The 18972-nt window shown below is 51.4% G+C and overlaps 1 protein-coding gene across 3 annotated transcripts in view; it reads right to left on the reverse strand.

Moving 5' to 3' along the window:
- LOC128847462 (zinc finger protein 345-like) overlaps positions 1-18972 on the reverse strand; it is a 430467-nt gene that overhangs the window by 4255 nt on the left and 407240 nt on the right. For 2 of the 3 annotated variants that reach the window (XM_054046896.1, XM_054046894.1), the window contains exons 1-3: positions 7781-8060; positions 1216-1408; positions 572-698 (exon numbers count right to left, since the gene is read on the reverse strand). In XM_054046896.1, coding sequence (XP_053902871.1) covers positions 572-698; positions 1216-1239 — 151 coding nt within the window. In that variant the 5' untranslated portion in view covers positions 1240-1408; positions 7781-8060. Of the gene's footprint in view, positions 1-571; positions 699-1215; positions 1409-7780; positions 8061-18972 lie in introns of those variants that run through there. The other variant, XM_054046895.1, reaches the window with a different exon arrangement.

The raw sequence follows: 18972 nt of genomic DNA on the forward strand, positions 1-18972 counted from the left end.
GGATTGGAAGAGTGTCTGTCACAAAGGGCATTCTGTGAGTGGTACCTCTCCCCATGATCTGCTGGGGGAACATGGAATCTAACAGGACGGGAACATGATCACTGAGGCCTCTTGGGAGAAGCAGACGTCTGGGGAGGTGGGGGGAATTGTTAGGCCCTCACAAGGAGTTCCCAGGATCTATGTGCTATTGGGCCTTGCTGACGCGCACACAGCTCTGGAGTTAGACCATTTCCTATTTCTAAATCTGCAGAGTCCAGAGTCTTCCCCAGGGCTGGAGCTATTCCCAAGAAGGGAAATGAAGAGGGATTTTGTGCGTGAGTAAGAAACAATACAGACAGGACAATGAATGACTTCTACCCCCCCCCGCCCCCCAAATGCTGGAGGGGTGGGCTTTATTTCGCATGTCCATTAGGTTTTGATACCCGTGTCCCAATGAAAGTCCCTCTCACGTGGCAGCTGCGTATCATGGAACCCATTCCCCTCCAATCTAACTGACCAGGGAAGAACCTGACCAGAGTCAGAAATGAAGACCTCACGGCTTCTAATAACCGAGGGGACAGGAATCCCTTACCCAGCGAGGTCACCATCTCATAGTTCTCCTGCATGACGTCCCTGTAGAGGGCTCTCTGACTGGGGTCCAGCAGAGCTCCCTGCCCCTGGGTGAAATACACAGCCACCTCCTCGAAGGTCACCGGCATCTGAAACAACAAGAGACCCCCACTCAGCCCCTGCTGCCCCAGCCACAATCCCACTAGGCACAGGAGAGGAAGAAGAAAAAAAACTTCTTGGAAGCTCTGGGAGGACCAGAGTAACACCCACCCTGCTCAGAGCACCAGGAGTCTTCATGAGGCGGGGAGGAGAGGTGAGACTTCCTTGTCCCCCACGGAGCAGATGGAGTAGGGCAGGGTCTTCTCATTTAGCAATTACCACACACTTGCCAGCCACAGGCTGATATGGGAAGCAGAGCACTGAGCCAGGGACAGGGACAGGAATCCCAAAAGCTTCCCTTCGTATTTCACAGCAGCCTCTGTCCACTGGGTTCAGGCTCCAGCACTGGGAGTATGGAAAATGTTCCCAGCACTGCCCAGGAGGGCTATGACCTCTTTGACAAATGGTGGTATGCCTCTTCCTACTCAGAAAATCAGCAGGTTTATCACACTGTCTCCTCCCTGCCTCTCCCTCCCGCCGTCCAGCAGCTCCCTGAAAATCCCCTACCTGAGTTGACTCCATCACAGCCATTTCCCTTCCCTGTCACCTGGAAGAAGGGACGATCTTTAGTGAAATCTGGATGTGATTCCTCAGCCTGTCTGGGCGATTGGGAAGGTTTCAGAAGGGGCTTGAGTGCATGTCACAGCCCGATTCCCCCCAGGCTCTCTCCCTGCAGACAGACGCTCTGGACTCTGCCAAGCTGGAAAGAAACCCAGTTAGTTCATTACCACCCAGGCCAGGGCCCTCCCAGCACAACTAAATCCCACAAGGCACTTTTAAACTCTCCCTGTTAATTGTGTGCTCAGCCCCTGCATAAGGGCCTGAGCTCTAGAACGGTTAATTGTGTGCTCAGCCCCTGCACAAGGGGCCTGAGCTCAGAACTGTTAATTGTGTGCTCAGCCCCTGCACAAGGGGCCTGAGCTCAGAACTGTTAATTGTGTGCTCAGTCCCTGCATAGGGGCCTGAGCCCTGATCTATCAATTGTGTGCTTAGCCCCTACCCAAAGGTCGGGGCCCTAACTGTTATTTGCTTTGTAGCGGGGCGGCCTGGCTTTCAGGCGCCCCAGGAAGGGACGAGCCCCACCCCGGAACTACTACACCACCCCACTCCAGCCTCTGCTTGAACCAAGTCAGAAGAAAGACTAATAAGAAAGCAATGAAAGGGTCATGGGAGACACACTTAACCCCTCCAGACAAGGGTGACAGGATTAAGGCAACTCCCCTAGCCTCATTTACATAGAAGATGGGACAGGGCGGCACCTCTATTAGCATACAGACTGGAGAACAGAGATTCCAAGGCAAGAACTGCACTGAACTCTGGGACCAGAAAAACAGGGAAGCAATGCATCATGGGGGAGTCTCTGCTCCAGATGTTAATGAATCCACGCCTGCAAATTCTCAATTACTGAGAGACAATTTAGGCTTATTGATATATTTGCTTTTGACAAACAACTCTCCGTATAACTTTTCATGAGTGACTTACCCAAGTATTCGGATTCTAATATCTAAACTGTATTGTTAAATTTATTCCCCTAAATTTGAGTTATTGCTAATTATGTACTTCATTATCTTTGACTTTTAAAATGAACTTTGTATTTGTGGATAATCTGAGCACTAAACCCAGATGTACACACACTCTTTTCTTAACTTGTGTGTTATGTCATTTTTTTTAACATTAGCTTTAATAAATCCTTTATTGGTATCCAAAATATTGATGCTGCCTAATTGCATTGTGAGCTCCCTGGAAGGAACACCACCCATAACCAGGAATGATCAGTTCCTATTGTCTAGCTTGAACAAAACAACTTTGGTATATGCCCTTGAGTCATCAGTTTACACAAAAACAAATCTAGTGATCTCCCTTGCACCATTGTTGTTTCCCCACAAAACCCCCTACCCACGCTCAAGTAAGTGCTCTGATGCCTGGATCCAAAATCTGCATCAGTTCCATTGGGACTTCATCTTCTCCTGACTGATCATGCTGAGGGCTCTGCCTGTCTCCAGCACTCCAGACCCTCAGCTACCACCATCACCTGGGAACCCCTATCGATTCAAGCATCATGCAGTGGTGAGAACCCAGCTCTGTCTCTCTCTCAGTATAGCCTTCTGACCCTGACTTGTATGATCAGTTATAGTTTTCTAAACCTGACTTTTATAATCAAAATTAAGTTAGATTTAATATTATAACTGTTTTGTTTGGCTCCCCTACGGTTATTACCTGTCAATAAATAACTTTCATGGTTAAGCTGGTTGCTTCGCTCTCCCTCTCCCCACCCCCCCTCACTGCCCGTGGGTGTTTGTGGCTACCCCAGTTGTGCTGCAGCAATGCTCCTTCTCGTACATAAACTAAAGATCCCCGCAGCACCCAAAAATCCTGTGGGGTTTGCTCATCAAGTGGGTTACTACCAGAACGACTGTAACGTGAAAGTGGAGACAGGGACGTGCTGAACCTGGGGCATATGAGGGTGGGAGCTTGGAGGTGCTGCTCAACACAGCCTGCTGAGTCCAGGGATATATAAGGGGTCAGCTTGGGAGTGCTGATTAATCCAGGTTTCAGAGTAACAGCCGTGTTAGTCTGTATCCGCAAAAAGAAGAACAGGAGTACTTGTGGCACCTTAGAGACTAACAAATTTATACTACAGCCCACTTATGCATCCGAAGAAGTGGGCTGTAGTCCACGAAAGCTTATGCTCTAATAAATTTGTTAGTCTCTAAGGTGCCACAAGTACTCCTGTTCTTCTTTTTGCTGATTAATCCAGTCCTTTGTGTGGGTGCGTGCGCACATCTGATTCTGGGGCTGGAAGAACCCAGCCCTGGGGAACGTAGGTCCCGCAGGATAGCTCCACTGGGAGCCGACTTGCAGCAGGGAGAAGTAGAGCACTCTATGAGAACACAGGTGACACAAGCAGTACATTGATAGAATTACAGAATTCCCCCCCCCCCGAAGAGTAACCCTAATAAACGAGTGTACACCAAAGTAACGGGCAAAGCTGGTAACCGCAGGCAGAGACTGAGCACATTGGCCCATCCGCACTCACCTCCCCTGCCATACCCAGCAGTGACTCTTGTCTGTCACCAGCGTGGCTGAGATTTGAATCCTGCACGTAAATCAGACCAGGGCCCTGGGCAGCCTGGGTGCCTGTGGATATTTGCCTTGTAGCTTCTGATCCCTGAGGGGTTAGTCCCCTGCTCACCCCTACGCTCGTTTAACCAGTTCCAGGAAAAATGTTCAGCGCCTCATGCTCTCCTACCCCATGGGGCAGAGGGGCTACCATTGCTTGTATCTCTTACCATACCTGTGACCAGTTACTGCATCGAGTGCAATTCCCTTCCTGATGCCGTGAATGAGGGATTCCACTGATTGATTCTGTAAGGATAAGGCCTTTTCCTGTACCCATATTGTGAGGCCTACGGCCTTTGTCTGCAGCTATATTACGAGAGCAGGAGCCATGAGCTAAGAAGCAGGAAGTCACATCACCACATTCCATCTAAATTGCATTTAAATCAATGTAGTATCAGGCTGTTAAAAAGGAGACCCTGTCCTAATAGCCCGCACTATCACCAGATAAAAAAACAGATCTTAAAACGGTTAAAGAAAACTTAGTTTGGTAGCATTCCAAACCACTTATCAATAGTTGTGCTTGGGAAATCCTCATTTCTTTATTGTTTTGTCTCTATTGTCCCCACTTCCCTATTGTTTGTCTGTATGATCTCTGTCTGGTTCTTTGATTGTTTCTGTCTGTTACATAATTGATTTTGGTAGGTGTAAATTAATTAAGGGAGTGGGGTATGATTCGATGGAGAATTTTGTTACAATGTTAGGATTGGTTAGTAAAATTTTAGTAAAATGATTCGTTAAGGTACAGTTAAGTGCACAATGGCATTGAATGTTACGGGATTGTACAGCCATTCTAGATATATGGATCCTTTGGAAAGGGAAGCTGTAAAAGCATGAAGCTAGTACGCCCCAAAGGCTCAGATACAACAAGGTAATAAAAGAAAAACAAAATTTATTTATGTATTTAAATCAGTCAGCACTGAACTCAAATTGCAATAGTGCAATAGAAACAGGAACTGTTACAGTGTCACCCTGAGATGTGATTGTCAAGCTACGAGCAACTGTTAATATTTCCCATGATTATTTGCTATTAAGAATATGAATTCCATGGCACAATGATGTCCCTCTGCACAATGTTAATGAAGTTTAGGATGAAGAGCTCTGAGTAATAGAAATAATATTTTTAAAAGGAACTTTAATTTAAAGGCGTGAAACTGCACAGACTGGATTCCAAGAGGAGTGAAACGCAGGGGATCAGGCACCCTGGCTAAGACACATTTATGAAGCGCTGGGCGGCTTTACACAAACATAGAAACTGTGAACTGGATTCTTTTAAACACTAAAAGTAAGTACCTGTGACAATGATATTTTTTCATGGGGGGCTGTAAATATTTCCCTGGACCAAGTCTCGTTTATCAGCTCAGTAGCATCTTATACAGGAGAGGGGCCCTGTCCATGCACTGGGCCTTTAAGGACACGGCTCTGGGAAATGGGAGCTGAGATCCTGGGAAGGGGGGCAGGAAAAGCCCCTCTACCCCACCCCCCTTATTTTTGCAACCACTGCAGCTGGCTCACCCCATCTGGGGGTGTTTTACCCCCCGCACCCCGGCTCCCACCCACCTCTGTCCCCCCACATGCCTCTGTCCCAGCCCCAGCACGGCCCGGCTGGGCTCCCCCCGCCCCGCACACACCGGGAGCTGGCGGCAGTTTTCCCGGGCCCAGGGCCGGTTTAGGAAGTGCGGGGCCCAATTCGAACAGTTTTGACGGGGCCCCAGGAGGGATGACTAAAAAAAAGCCACTTAAAAAGAACCCTTTCATTTCTTCCATGTATTATTTACTTTTCATGACTATATACAGAACAACAAAATTATATATTAATTAGCTGATTTTCACTTTCATATTAGGAAAATAATTCATGTTTTGATAGTTGTACAACTGATTTTCTTCAATAATGTTTATTTTATTAAAAATTATAAAATATTTCCTTATTAATATAAAATTGTGCCCTCCTCCCACCCCCAGCGCCTCCCGGCCCACGGAAACAAATCCTGCCTCCCCAGCACCACCCCGCCGAAACAGCTGTGGGCCGAAAAGGAAGGTTTGGGGAGGGGGGTGACAAAGGATAACCAGATCACAGCAGTAAAATAGGACCCGACCCCTCCCCGCTCGGCCCCACCATCACACCCCTCTTCACCCCCTAGCCCCCCGCTGGCTTACTGTGCCCCTCCTAGTCAGTGCCCCACCCACCACTTGCCTCCTTTCACCTTCTCCCTCCCCTGCCAGAAACCCCCATGCCCGCCCCTAGAACCCCTGCTGGCTCACTGCTTGCCTCTTTGCCCACACACCGCTTGCCCACCCGCTCCCCGCTCACCCCGCCCCAAGTATAAAGCCTCATTCAAAGACCCAGCGGTCACTATGTTACTGCACACAGCAGTCAATCAGTGCAGTTGAAGATAAATCTCTGCATTATGCATTTTTGTATAACTTTTATATGACTTTATATTGAACCTTGGTAATGTTATAGCTGGCCCCTAAGGTAGTATAATTAAGGTAAAAGAAAAATGTCTTTTTGCTAGAAGTAGAACAAGTTCTTCCACCCACTTTGTAATCAATTGACCTGTTGAATGAATGAGGAAGGTGTGGAAGGCAGGCACTTCCAGACAGCTGCAACCCTTGGAGAGGGGCTGGGAGCCAGCCAAGGAGAGCTTTGCCCAGGGCTGAGTGGGACAGAGTTTGGGTGCAGGCTCCGGACTGGGGCATGGTGTGGGGTGCAGGATGGGTGGAGGGGTGCAGGCTCTGGGAGGGAGTGCGGAGGGGTGGGTGCAGGCTCTGGGACAGAGTTTGGGGGCCGGAGAGGGGGTGGTGGGTGCTGGGGGGGGAGGGGACTGCCATCACATGTGGCTTCCTTCCTCCCCTGCTGCCCCTCACCATAGCCTCGGTGGGGGTTGGGGCTGCCCCTTGCCCAGTGTTTGCAGGAGTGGTGGCTAGGGGGAAACCCAGTCAAACTCTGGTTTTACTCTTTCATTGATGGGTCACTTTAACCCCTTACAAACTCCTTCCCGCCTCTCAACCCCCTTTTCTACTGGGCTTGTTTGATCTTTTCGGTGGAGCCAGATGAAAACCACACACCCCAGCGAGAGCAACAGGCTGGAAGACTAGACTGAACCCACCACCCACCCAGTCTAGTCCATCCCAGAGCCCAGGACTGAGGGCAAATGTCCCCCCACCCCCAGGCCACCTGCTTCCACTCCTAGCCTCTCCCAGCGCCGCCAGCGATTCTGTGTGGCTGCATCGGGCGGGATTTCAACCGGACCCCCCCCCCCCGCTAAATTCACCCCTGTTTTGTGACCACTCTGCACCAAGAGCACCTTCCTTCCCTGCCCTAGAGCTGCTGAATGGCTAGAAGGCTGAGCTGGGTGTTTGATCAATCCGGAATATTATCACTCCCCCGCCAAAAAAAAAAAACCTTAATGTCCACACAGCTTTGGGGGGGGGATATTCCTCCCCCCCAAAGCCGGTCTATTTTATTGTTGCAGGCCAAATGAAGGAGCCAGAGTTTAATGGAAATATTCAGCCCCTTCAGTGGTCTTGCAGCAGGGGAAGCAGAGTTGATGGAAAGGGAACTGGTTTGGATAGGAGCTCCCGTCCCCCTCCTTTGCAAAATAATTTGGGGAGGGGAATCAGATCACTCATTGCCTCAGTTTCCCCTCTCTCACGGGGGAGAAGGGAGAGATAAAAGTCTCAGCCTGCCGTGTTGCAGACCTTTCACATTCTCCCCTCTTGATGTATTTGATTTCCTCCTCCAAACCTCCCTCTCTCTCTCTCACCTGGAATTCACAGCACTAAGTACCGGCTCGGGGCTTTCTTCCTGGGTTACATGATCCCGAGTTTAGTTTTGAAACATCAACAGACGCAGGCAGGCACAAACTCACCCTCAAACAGCAACACCACCGAAAACCACAAAACCAACCCAATATTACAAACCTATGGGGAAATCACGGGGTCAAACACTCACCACCAAAGACCCAGCAGCTGCTAAGGTGAGTGAGGTCCACTGCAGAGATTCCTGTCTCCCACCGGACCGGAAGCCCCCTCGGTGTCTCCTCCAGGTGAGTGCTGGGGGGAGGGGAGGGGAAAGCTACAAAGCACATGTACCTTCTTCCCCCCTCCCCCCTCCTGATCTACAACAGCCGCTGCTGCCTCTGCCTCAGCCCCCTGCCGGTGAACCTACTCAAACAGCACTCGCTCCCAATTCCCTACTTGGGTGTACTGAGCATGCGCACCGAACTGAGCATGCCCAGTACCCTTCGCTGTAGCCACTGCCCTCTCTCTGCCCTTACTTCTGCTTACGATTTGCTGCCTCCTCTTTGGAGGAGTTAAAAGGATTAAGGGGGCAAATCGCAGCGGGGGTGGGGCTGTCAGGGTCTGAGCAGGGGGCAGAAATTTACTGGCCGGGGGGCTCAAGCTACTGTAGCGAGCGGCAGAAGAGGGGTTGAAGGGGAAAAGTCAGGGGTGGGGTGTGGGAGCCGGGGTTAATCCCGGGGGGAGATGCTGCCAGACCCCGTGCGGGTACAAAACCCCTGTTTAGGGAGGGGGAAGGGGGGATCAGTGACCCTGTGGGATGAGCCACCCACTGTGCTCGCTAATCTAGGGGTGTCGGGGGTGCAGAGGAGGTTTTCTTTCTGCTCACAGGACGCTGCATGTCAGCCCCGGAGCAGAGGGCGGGTTCCTGGGACAGGGGTTTTAAAGGCACAGGCCTCCAATTCCTAGCCTGTCAAAGCTTAATCACCGCAGCTCCTCTCTATCCTATACAAGTGTTGCAGAGCCAGGGCCAGGGCTGCCCGGGGGCAAGTGGGGCAATTTTCCACAGGTGCCCCCACAAGTATGTCGGAGGCTGCCCCCGCCTCCATCTTCCCCCAAACCCCTGTGTCTCAGCACGCCGCATCCAGGAGCGGTCCTGGCGCGCTGCAGCGCAGTGGCTCCAACGCTGTCCGAGGCCACTCCTGGATGCTGAATCCTCTGGGCAGGCCTACGCAGGGCTACATTACTGCTCCAGCCAAGAGACTGAATGCGGTGAAATATTGTACAGACACCCCCTCCCCCCCTCAAACTCTGCCTCTCACATTTTGAATATGTAAAAATGTCTTTTATCAGTTTCTATGTCTATATGAAATCACTCACTGCAGCTCATTTCTCTTATATAACGTGCTGAGTTGCTAACTCCCTCCCAGAGCCCATCCGCAACCCCTCCTGTACCCCAATCCCCTGCCCCAGGTCAGAGCCTACACCCCTCACTCAAACTCCCCATAGCCTGCAACTCTCCTGCACCCCAACTCCATCCCAGAGCCTGCACCCCAAAAAGGGCTGGATTAACCTTTTGTGGGCCTGGTGCTAAACATATTTGTGATCCCCCATGGGGGAAATGGGGACGTGGGGCAGGGGGGCAGAGTCCTCAGAGCGACGGGCTGGCCGAGGGCAATAGGAGATGAGATGGGTCATGGCATGGCAGGGACAGCCCCGTTCCACCCAGCGCAGTACAAGGGCACTGTTTACAAACAGGGAGCTGCCAGACACACACTGGCCAGCCTGGCCCTGCGCTCCCATCATGCTTCTTCTCCTTCGGGGCAGTCCCATGCTGCAGCATGTTAACCCCCCCCGCCCAGCACCCCTCTGACTCCCTACGCCCAGTGCCACACCACCCAGAGACCCCCACAAAACGCATGCCCAGTGCCCTCCCACTGCCCACTCCCCCACCCACTCAGAACTCCCTCACAGATCCTCTCACGGCCCAGAATCCCCTAGCTGGAGACCCCCCACAGCCCTCCCACAACTTCACAGTGCCCTGCACCTCCCCGCCCAGAGCCCCCCCCACAGATTCCCTCACTGCCCAGTGTCCCCCACCGCCCCACTGCCATAACTGCACAGTGCTCCGCACAGACCCCCCACACTTCCCAGCACCCCGACACATGCACATCTCCCCCACTGCACAGCTCCCCAACACACACAGATCTCCCCAACCCCCACTGCACAGCACCCCTGCCCAGACCCACTAGAGACCTACTCTCCCAACCCTAACCCCCAGCCACAATAGCCGGCCCTGATGGGAGGTGACTGTGTCTGCCAGGCTGAGTCGGCAGCTCAGCCAGAGCTGGTCCTGGGGCAGGATAACTCCGGCCCCTTGGGGGTGCAATCAGCCAGGCTGGAGAAGGAGCAGGGCCTACTCGGGCCAGGCTCCCTCAGGACCCACATGCCTGGCAGGACCCAACTCAGCCTCCACCCCACCCCTTCCCCTGTGACTGGCTGAGACTGGCCCAGGCTCTGCACCAGTCCCAGGTGATTCTTTCCCTGAGGAGGCAGGTGGGGCCCCACAGGTCCCAGGCAGTAGAGACAGCTCAGAGCTGGAGCAGAGCTGGGGAGTGGGGCAGGTCCCTGGGACGTGACTCCCGAGATTCCACCCACTAGGGTGACCAGACAGCAAGTGTGAAAAATCGGGATGGGGGTGGGGTGTAATAGGAGCCTATATAAGAAAAAGATCCCAAAATCGCGACTTTCCCTATAAAATCGGGACATCTGGTCACCCTACCACCCACACCCATTGGCCCCGTGGCCAGCAGCCCGGCCGAGCCCACATGGTGGCCCGCAGCTGCTGGGTGACGAGTCCTCTACAGCAGCAGCATAACCAGGTTCTAACGTCAGGGATTGATTGTATTATGTATAGTAAGTGTTTAATCTAAAAATCAGGTAGTAGGGTTTACAATGTTATAACAAGAGATTATGCTATTACCATTATCCAGTCAACTTGCACACTACTGTTTTGAATTAGTGATAATTCAGAGAGAGAGAAAGAAAAAAGCTGAATTTAGAGAATAATTATTAACCAGATTCTTGGTTATTCACCAGCCACTTTGCTCGAGTCCATAGCACAAAGCACCATAAACCCAGTAGAATCTGGCCAAGAGAATACTCACCTCAAATTGGTATCTGCTACACTCCCCGCCCCCCGCCCCATTCCCAGTCACCACTATTCACCAGGGCCGCCCGGGGGGGGGCAATTTGCCCCTGGCCCCGGGGGCCCCACAGACCCCAAGTATGTCGGAGGCTCCCCCCGCCTCCGTCCTCCCCCATCCCATCCCCCGGCGTCCTGGATGTGGTGCACTGAGGCTCTGGGAGCGGGGGTAAGAAGCATTTTAAGGGAGGGGCCGGGCACCTCCCCAACCCCATCCCAACCATCACCATCACCCAGCAACAGCCCATTATGTAATTGCAAATGTATACATACCATTAAAGCATGTGATGTTTTTAAATAATGTATTTAGTGTTTTTTCAAATTATTACAAATTAATTTTTGAATGTATTTCACTGGTTATTTTTTACATTTCCAAATACATATTACTGTAGTATTGCAACTTTAATTTATGGAAGGGGCCCCCTAAATTGCTTTGCCCCAGGTCCCCTGAATCCTCTGGGCGACCCTGCTATTCAGGATATAGCTAAGTGAAAAGGTGGCATGTCTCAAGCATTTAGCAGACCATTGAAAACTAGTATAGAGTTATGTAGCTAGCCCTGAGAACATTCCTTAATTCTGAGCACTAGGTCTGCAGCTAGTCAGCAGTGAGACGCAGGAGACATAACTCAAACCTTAAAGCACCTTTACCCCTCTTTCCTTCACAAACTGCACTAAGCACAGTTTAGATACTGTATCTCAGGGGTAGTGTAGGCAACCTATGGCACCCGTGCCGAAGGCGGCACACAAGCCGATTTTCAGAGGCACTAACACTGCCTTGGTCCTGGCCACCGGTCCGGGGCGGGGGGTGGATCTGCATTTTTAATTAATTTTAAATGAAGCTTCTTAAACATTTTAAAAACCTTATTTACTTTACATACAGCAATAGTTTAGTTATACATTATAGACTTATAGAAAGAGACCTTCTAAAAATGTGAACATGTATTGCTGGCATGCGAAACCTTAAATTAGAGTGAATAAATGAAGACTCGGCACACCACTTCTGAAAGGTTGCCGACCCCTGCTGTATCTGATCCACAGTATCTGTCACACTTCTGGGTCTCAGGGAAATGAGTACACTTTGTGTGTAAAAGAGTGCACTAAAGTATTTCTCTCTTAAAAAAAAAAGTCTTTGACATTCTATCCTAAATTTTTGCACAAAACCAGTGATGTCCATGAGAGGTCTGCACATAGCTCAATGCCAGTATATAGTAGCCTCCAACATTTTTACAGCTTTCCAGTGTTTCATAGTGAGACATTCCAGGGCCGCCCAGAGGATTCAGGGGGCCTGGGGCAGGCCAGGTCTGAGATGATGCACATACATTGCTTAAGCAGGTACAGTTTCAGCTGCATGGCCCTCAATTTGTGAATCCCTGAAGAGGATTTAGAAATTGAACATTTGTTACGGATCTAACCCTCCCCCAGAGAGAACAGGCATCAGCTCTGCCCAATGACCAGGGGGGATGAGTCTCTCGCAGGTCAGGCAGGTTTCAAACCCTGAAGGTTTAGAGTCTGTTTGTCGTGAAGCATCTTGTCCCGCCTCTATCGGGGGGTAGGGTGGGGGGGGGTTGTATTGTTTTTTGAACATCCAAATTAAAGAAATTAAAGGGATAAGGAGGGTGAAAAGAGATTTTTTCCCCCAGCAAACTAGTTGAGAATAGGCCTTTGAAGATCAGAGAAAGCAGTGGGTCAGACATTCGCCAGGTTTTGTCTCACTATCATGGTTGATAAGAGGGAACTGCAAGGGGAGAAATAAATTTCACCCACTCTACCCGTTATGCCCTCACGCGGGAGCCTAAGGAGATATATGGTGCATGTGCACCCCCAGACAATGCTGTTCAAAAAAAACAAACCTCACTCATAAGGCACATATGCACCTACAGTGGGATTCATACAGACACATACCCGAAGAGGAAACTGAAGTTCATTTTTAACTTTAATCATTATACTTTTTATAGATTGTGTCAGAAATAAAGGAAGTGTCCCTCAACTACACATCAAAATATACGTGCAATATCATTTAACTGAACTATGCCTTGCCACGACCAGACATGCCACACTCAGTAAAGAAATGAACTCTATCACCCAGAACAGTGGCACTCAACCTTTCCAGACTACTGTATCCCTTTCAGGAGTCTGATTTGTCTTGCATACCCCCAAGTTTTGCCTCACTTAAAGACTACTTGCTTACAAAATGAGACATAAATATACAAAAGTGTCACAGCACACTATTATTGAAAAATTGCTTACTTTCTCATTTTACCATATAATTCTAAAGTAAATCAATTGGAATATAAATATTGTACTTATTTTTCAGTGTATAGCATATAAATAAGTATAAGCAAGTCACTATCTGTATGAAATTTTAGTTTGTACTGACTTTGCTACTGCTTTCTGTAGCCTGTTTTAAAACTAGGCAAATATCTAGATTAGGGTTACCATATGTCTGGATTTTCCCGGACATGTCCAGCTTTTTGGGCCTCAAATCCCCGTTGGGGAGGAAATCCCCAAAAGCCAGACATGTCCGGGAAAATAGAGAGGGAGGGATCGGCAGTGCTCGGCCGGGGCCAGAGCCCCTGGGGCCATCAGAGCTCGGCCGGAGCCGCCGGTGCGGGGCCAGAGCCGGAGCCGGAGCCGGAGCTGGAGCCAGTGGTGCGGGGCCGGAGCCGGTGGTGCGGGGCCGGGACCCGGGGCCAGCGGTGCTCGGCCGGGGGCCGGGACCGGTGGTGCGGGGCCGGGCGGTGCACGGCCGGGGGCTGCGGCTGGTGGTGCGGGGCCGGGGGTGCTCAGCCGGGGACCGGGGCCGGTGGTGCAGAGCCGGGGGTGCTCGGCCAGGGGCCAGGGCCGGTGGTCCGGACCCAGGGGTGCTCGGCCGGGAGCCGGGGCCGGGCCAGGGGTGCACGGCCGGGGCCAGCGGTGCGGGGCTAGGCGGTGCTCGGCCGGGGGCGGTGGTGCGGGGCCGGGGCCCGGGCCGGTGGTGCTCGGCCGGGGGCTGGGGCCGGCAGTGCGGGGCCGGGCCAGGGCCACCGGTGCGGGGCCGGGGGCCGGGCAGGGGCTGGCGGTACAGAGCCGGGGGTCGGCAGTGCGGAGCCGGGGGTGATCAGCCGGGAGCCGGGGCCTGGCCGGGGGTGCTCGGCTGGGGACAGTGGTGCTCGGGCCGATGGTGCTTGGCCGGGGACCGGCGCCCAGCGCCCAAGTGCCCAAGCCAAGACGGGCAGAAGACGCTGGGGCCAGAGTCTCTGGGCCGGTCGGACGCCAGGGGGGCCGGATTGGGCCGCGCCCCCCCACCCCAGCTTGCCTGCTGCTTCAGGCTTCCCGCGAATCAAATGTTTGCGGGAAGCAGGGGATGGGGAGGGGCGGGGGGCAAAGCATTCAGCGGAAGAGGCAGAGTTGGAGTGGGGCTGGGGCAAGGGGTGGAGAAGGGGAGGAGTTGGGGCGGGGCCGGGGCCCGTGGAGTGTCCTCTTTTTGGACACTTAAAATATGGTAACCCTAATCTAGATGATTTAATGAAGACCTCGGTGTACCCCCAGTGGTATGTGCACTCCTGGTTGAGAGCCAGTGCCCTAACACACCACAAATATTGTATGTCTTTCTACCACTATATGAAGAGGCCATCATAATATGGCAAATTTTAGCACTACCCGAAGTTGAAAGCTCACAGAAGAATAAACTTTAATGCCAAAAGAATCAAGTCTCTTGGTGTCTTTGTCCTTGGGGGTGGGTGCAGGCTGGCCATGGTGTTCCCGATGGTTGACTGACTCCACCACCAGGGAGTTAGGTGCTGGGTGGGAGTACAGGTACTCATGTCCCTTAGCCGGAACAAAGTACTTTTTTTCTGCTTTCTTGGAAATGGGCACCAAGGAAGCTGGGGTCTGCCACAGGGCAGTCGATATGTTGGCCACACCTTGATGAAGGGGTAAGGCCACATGGCCCGGTGCCAAGGAGGACAGAACATTGAAAAGGGTGTCCAACAGCTCCTCCATCTTCGAGGCTACCCTTTTGAGGAGCTCCTGGTGAGCTTTAAAGACCTCTTGTACAACGGACGGAGGTGCCACTATGCTCTCCTCCGGTGCTGGCAAGGGGGCCTCTCCGGCTACCAGGGCATCGGGTGGTGCCGCTGGTTCGACTCCCAAGACCGAGTCTGGGCCCGGTGCCGCCGTTTCAGTGCCCATCAACTTCTGACTCTGTCGAGGGGGGGACACCGAATGGTCTGGGACGCCCCAGCTACCGAGCGGGGTCTCGCCTGGGCAGGCAATTGCGGCCACGGTGCCCATTGACACCATTGGCCCTGCCACGGCACCCCTTGCCACTGACTGGCTTGGGTGCCGAGCAGTGCAGGCTGCTCTTGGAGCCTGGAGCGGATCGGGGACGGGTGTCTGGGTGCTAAGGCAGAGGTCACCGTTGACCGCACGGTGCCGTAGGAGCGACTGGAGCATGTACGGTTGTGCCGGTGCCGACCTCGAGATCTGGACCTTGACGACGATTAGGAGCGGCAGTCCACCGAGGTGCTGCTCTCATAGTCGTCCTGGCGATTATAGCTTCAAGGTTTCGGTGCCGGTAAAGCCCGAGGAGAGCTCTGTCTATGGTGTCTAGCGGAGCGGGCACTCGAGCCCGAGCGTCCATAACGATGGCATCGGAATCTTCTCCTCTAGCTCCTATCCAAAGAGGAGCATCGACGCCGCTTGTCTCGGTGCCTGTGCTCCCGATGGGGAGTGGAGAACCTTCGAGGCTCCTGCCCAGGCAAATCAGCCAGTCTGATCGGAGTGGAGGACTGATGCAAGCTATGTGAGGACCTCGGCGAACAGGGCGCACAGTCCTTGGAGTGCAGGCTGTCTCTTGCTGGGGTGGGCTGGTGTGCTCTCAATGGCCACTTCCCTCAGGGCCGGGGGCCCATCTCGGGTGGCGCATCCGGCACCGGGAGGGAAAGGATGTCATGTGCGGCCTGTGGAGCCTCCGGCATCGACGGCATTCTCAGCGTGGGAGAGGCATGCGTGGATCTGACCAGACTACTCCACTGGGTGGGATCAGATGTCTGGGTCCCGGGGGGGATCATGGGCTGCCCAACTCAAGTCCGGCCTCAGCCCTGTCCTTTTGTCGGCGCCGCTGAGTCTTCCCTTGCTTCTTAGCAGGTGAGCGGTGCCCACTGGTGGAGGGCGCCTCACTCCGCACCAAGGATGAGGCACCTGGTGCCGAGTCCGATGGGCATGCCAGTGCCGGGGCCAACGCAGATTCCATCAGCAGGGCCCGGAACCGGATATCTCTCTCACATTTTGTTTCAGGCTTGAACGACTGACTGATCTTACAGTGATCGGTTACGTGAGTCTCGTCCAAGCAGCAAAGACACTGAGTGTGCAAGTCGCTTCTTGGCATAGAACTGCAACAGGAATCACACGACTTGAAGCCTGGGGCACCGGGCAACAAACTAAAGAAGTTATCCAACTAAGGGGAAGATGCGTACTACCAAGGCTACTGGAAGGGCTACAGCAAGACTGGAGCACAAAGTTCCCACTACCTTCACTGGCGGCAAGAAAGAACTGAGGGTAGGGGGAGTGTGCAGCTCCCCTTATAGCGCTCTATAGAGGCGCCACTCCAGGGGTCGCAGCAGTGCTCCCCCACTACGCGTACTGCTAAGGGAAAAACTTCTGGCACCGGTGCACGTGGCGAGCATGCACACCTACTGTGGAATACACAGGAGCAATCACTCGAAGAAGAATAGCTAGTTCCACATTGTTCTTCAAACCTCAGATCATTGACATGCAGCTGTGCATTTGAGATACTATATGACTGTAGTACATTTTGCACTGCCTGCATCTACACTGACATCAGGAGAGGAGAAGAGGACAAGACTGTCCCTAGCATATATGATTAAAAAAAGAGGTGAGACACACCCACCCACTATCAATGCAACAAGGAGGGAGAACAGTAGCTGGGGCCAACAGAGAAGGTGCAATGTAACCCTTCTGTACCCACGACTGATGTCTAAAAAGCATCAGTCACTCTGCAGATCAGAGAAAGAAAGAGCAGCCAGTATTGAGACAGATAGGATCCTTATGACCTGTATAGGAGAAGTGCACTGTAGCAGTTTCCCAATAGAGTTTTCTTATGGACTTATTTATTAAGCAAAAATTAAGATTAGGCGTCTGATTTAAATTATGTAAATTTTCAGTTTTAGTTAACTGTGGAACTATTGCAGGTACTTTTATTTTACTCCTGCCTTCATAAAGAGCTACCGAGTTATAACAGATAATTACAGAGACTAAAGTACATGTTTTAATATAATTAGGACCAGACCACCCAAGATGAAAACTACACCATGGAAGAGTCCTACAACCCAGTATTTGAGGCCAATCCCTTTATCAATAAGAAGACCAAGAAGACCAGCACCATTCATATTCTGGTTTTGGATAAAACACCTGATATTGCCTACATCATAGAAACCTTCCTCCCTCCAAGCCTACACCCCACTACCCCCTGTTGTCAGATGCTACCGGTGTGGTGCTCTGGTTGTTTCTATGTTGATATCACTCGGCTGCGTGCGTGTGTTCCCTCTGTGTGCTGCCCCAGCTCTGCAGATAGCTGACACCGCAAACCCGATGAGAACCCCCAATGACCACAGATTCTAGTAAGGTACGAAGGCACCTCGGCCAGGTTTATTGCGATCCTGACACAATTGCAGTTCCCCGTAGATTACTTAGTCTACCGGGCATACTACGAGAAAGTTCCTCTCGGCAATTGACTCAGCTCAGTCAGTGGCGGGACTTTCCACTGCCCCCTCGGCTGCACAAAGACACCACCCCAGGGATACATTTTTATAGACAGGTACAAACAAGTTACACATCACTCCTGACGTATTGAGGTGCAACCCCTCTACGCAGCAAGGTACAACCCCTCTACGTAGTAAGGTGCCGCCTCTCACCTTGTACATGTTGGTTTGATCAAAACAACTCTATCCATCATATTACCCTTTTGGCCCTGTCATTGGGATGGGTCGGCCTGTTCCATGTTATCTGTGGAATGTTCCAGTATAGTGTATGTTCTGATATCTGGTGTCCAGTACCTTTTAGGTATGTCTTTTTTTGCAGCATCAGCCCTTTCCTTGCCAGCTTCTGGGAGCAGGGCCTGCCTCTGGCTCACAGCTTAACTTTGCTTTATGTTAGCTAAGTCTTGACCATTACTTTAGTTCAGGCCTGATACTGGGCCTTTATCAGGGCCTTCACTTACTACACCCCCTTTGGCAATAACGTAACCATTAAACAAGTTCTGAATCAGTAGTCTTTCTTCCCAATTTAGTTTTAACAAAGAAAGCTGCAATGTAAGTAGCTATGGGAGATAACAGTGCAACTACTAGGTATTGGTGGGGGAAAGTGTGCTAGTAATGTCCTGGATATACTGGTCTGTTAAGTGTTATTGCTTTTAATATGCTAATGCAAACACTGTAATAGAGTATTAATGTCCCAATGTACTGTAGCTTGTTTTAACTTACCGTAATACTAGAAGTGGTGCCTGTGAAGCTTTCTTAAAAGCTGACACTACAGCCGTGATATTCCCAAGCCAGCATGCGTAGGGCTGGGGGGTGGGGAAGGGGAGTGCATCTAGGTATAAGTAACATCTCGCACAGCAAACAGGAACTTTTCCACAGTTCATTGCAATTTGGGAAGTGTGATTATTATACCTTGTCTTACAAACACCAAACACCATTACATATGCACAAGGTCAATAATTCCTCCCATATATACAGAGTTGTGCTTCTGCATATAGTATCTGAGATGAATATTGAGCTCCCAGCTCTTCAGGAAGCAGTAAAGAGTCATCAGCTAAGCCACAGGTTGAATCCTATTGCAAACAGTATGGGTGAGACACGAGGCATTCTGAAGCAAGAGGAGATTACTGGAAAACTTTCAATAAGACACAGAAAACAAACTTTCCTAGGTTTTGTTTCTGTTGGATTTATTGTATTATGTATAGTAAGTGTTTAATATAAAAATCAGGTAGTAGGGTTTACAATGCTTTAACAAGAGATTATTCTATTACCATTATCCAGTCAACTTGCACACTACTATGTTGAATTAGTGATAATTCAGAGAGAGAGAAAGAAAAAAGCTGAATTTAGAGAATAATTATTAACCAGATTCTTGGTTATTCACCAGCCACCTGGTCTCACCGCCTGTATAGCACAGACATAGAACTTTCCCAAAATAATGCC

Source organism: Malaclemys terrapin, chromosome 13 (assembly GCF_027887155.1).
Source record: "Malaclemys terrapin pileata isolate rMalTer1 chromosome 13, rMalTer1.hap1, whole genome shotgun sequence".
Taxonomy (NCBI): Eukaryota; Metazoa; Chordata; order Testudines; family Emydidae; genus Malaclemys; species Malaclemys terrapin.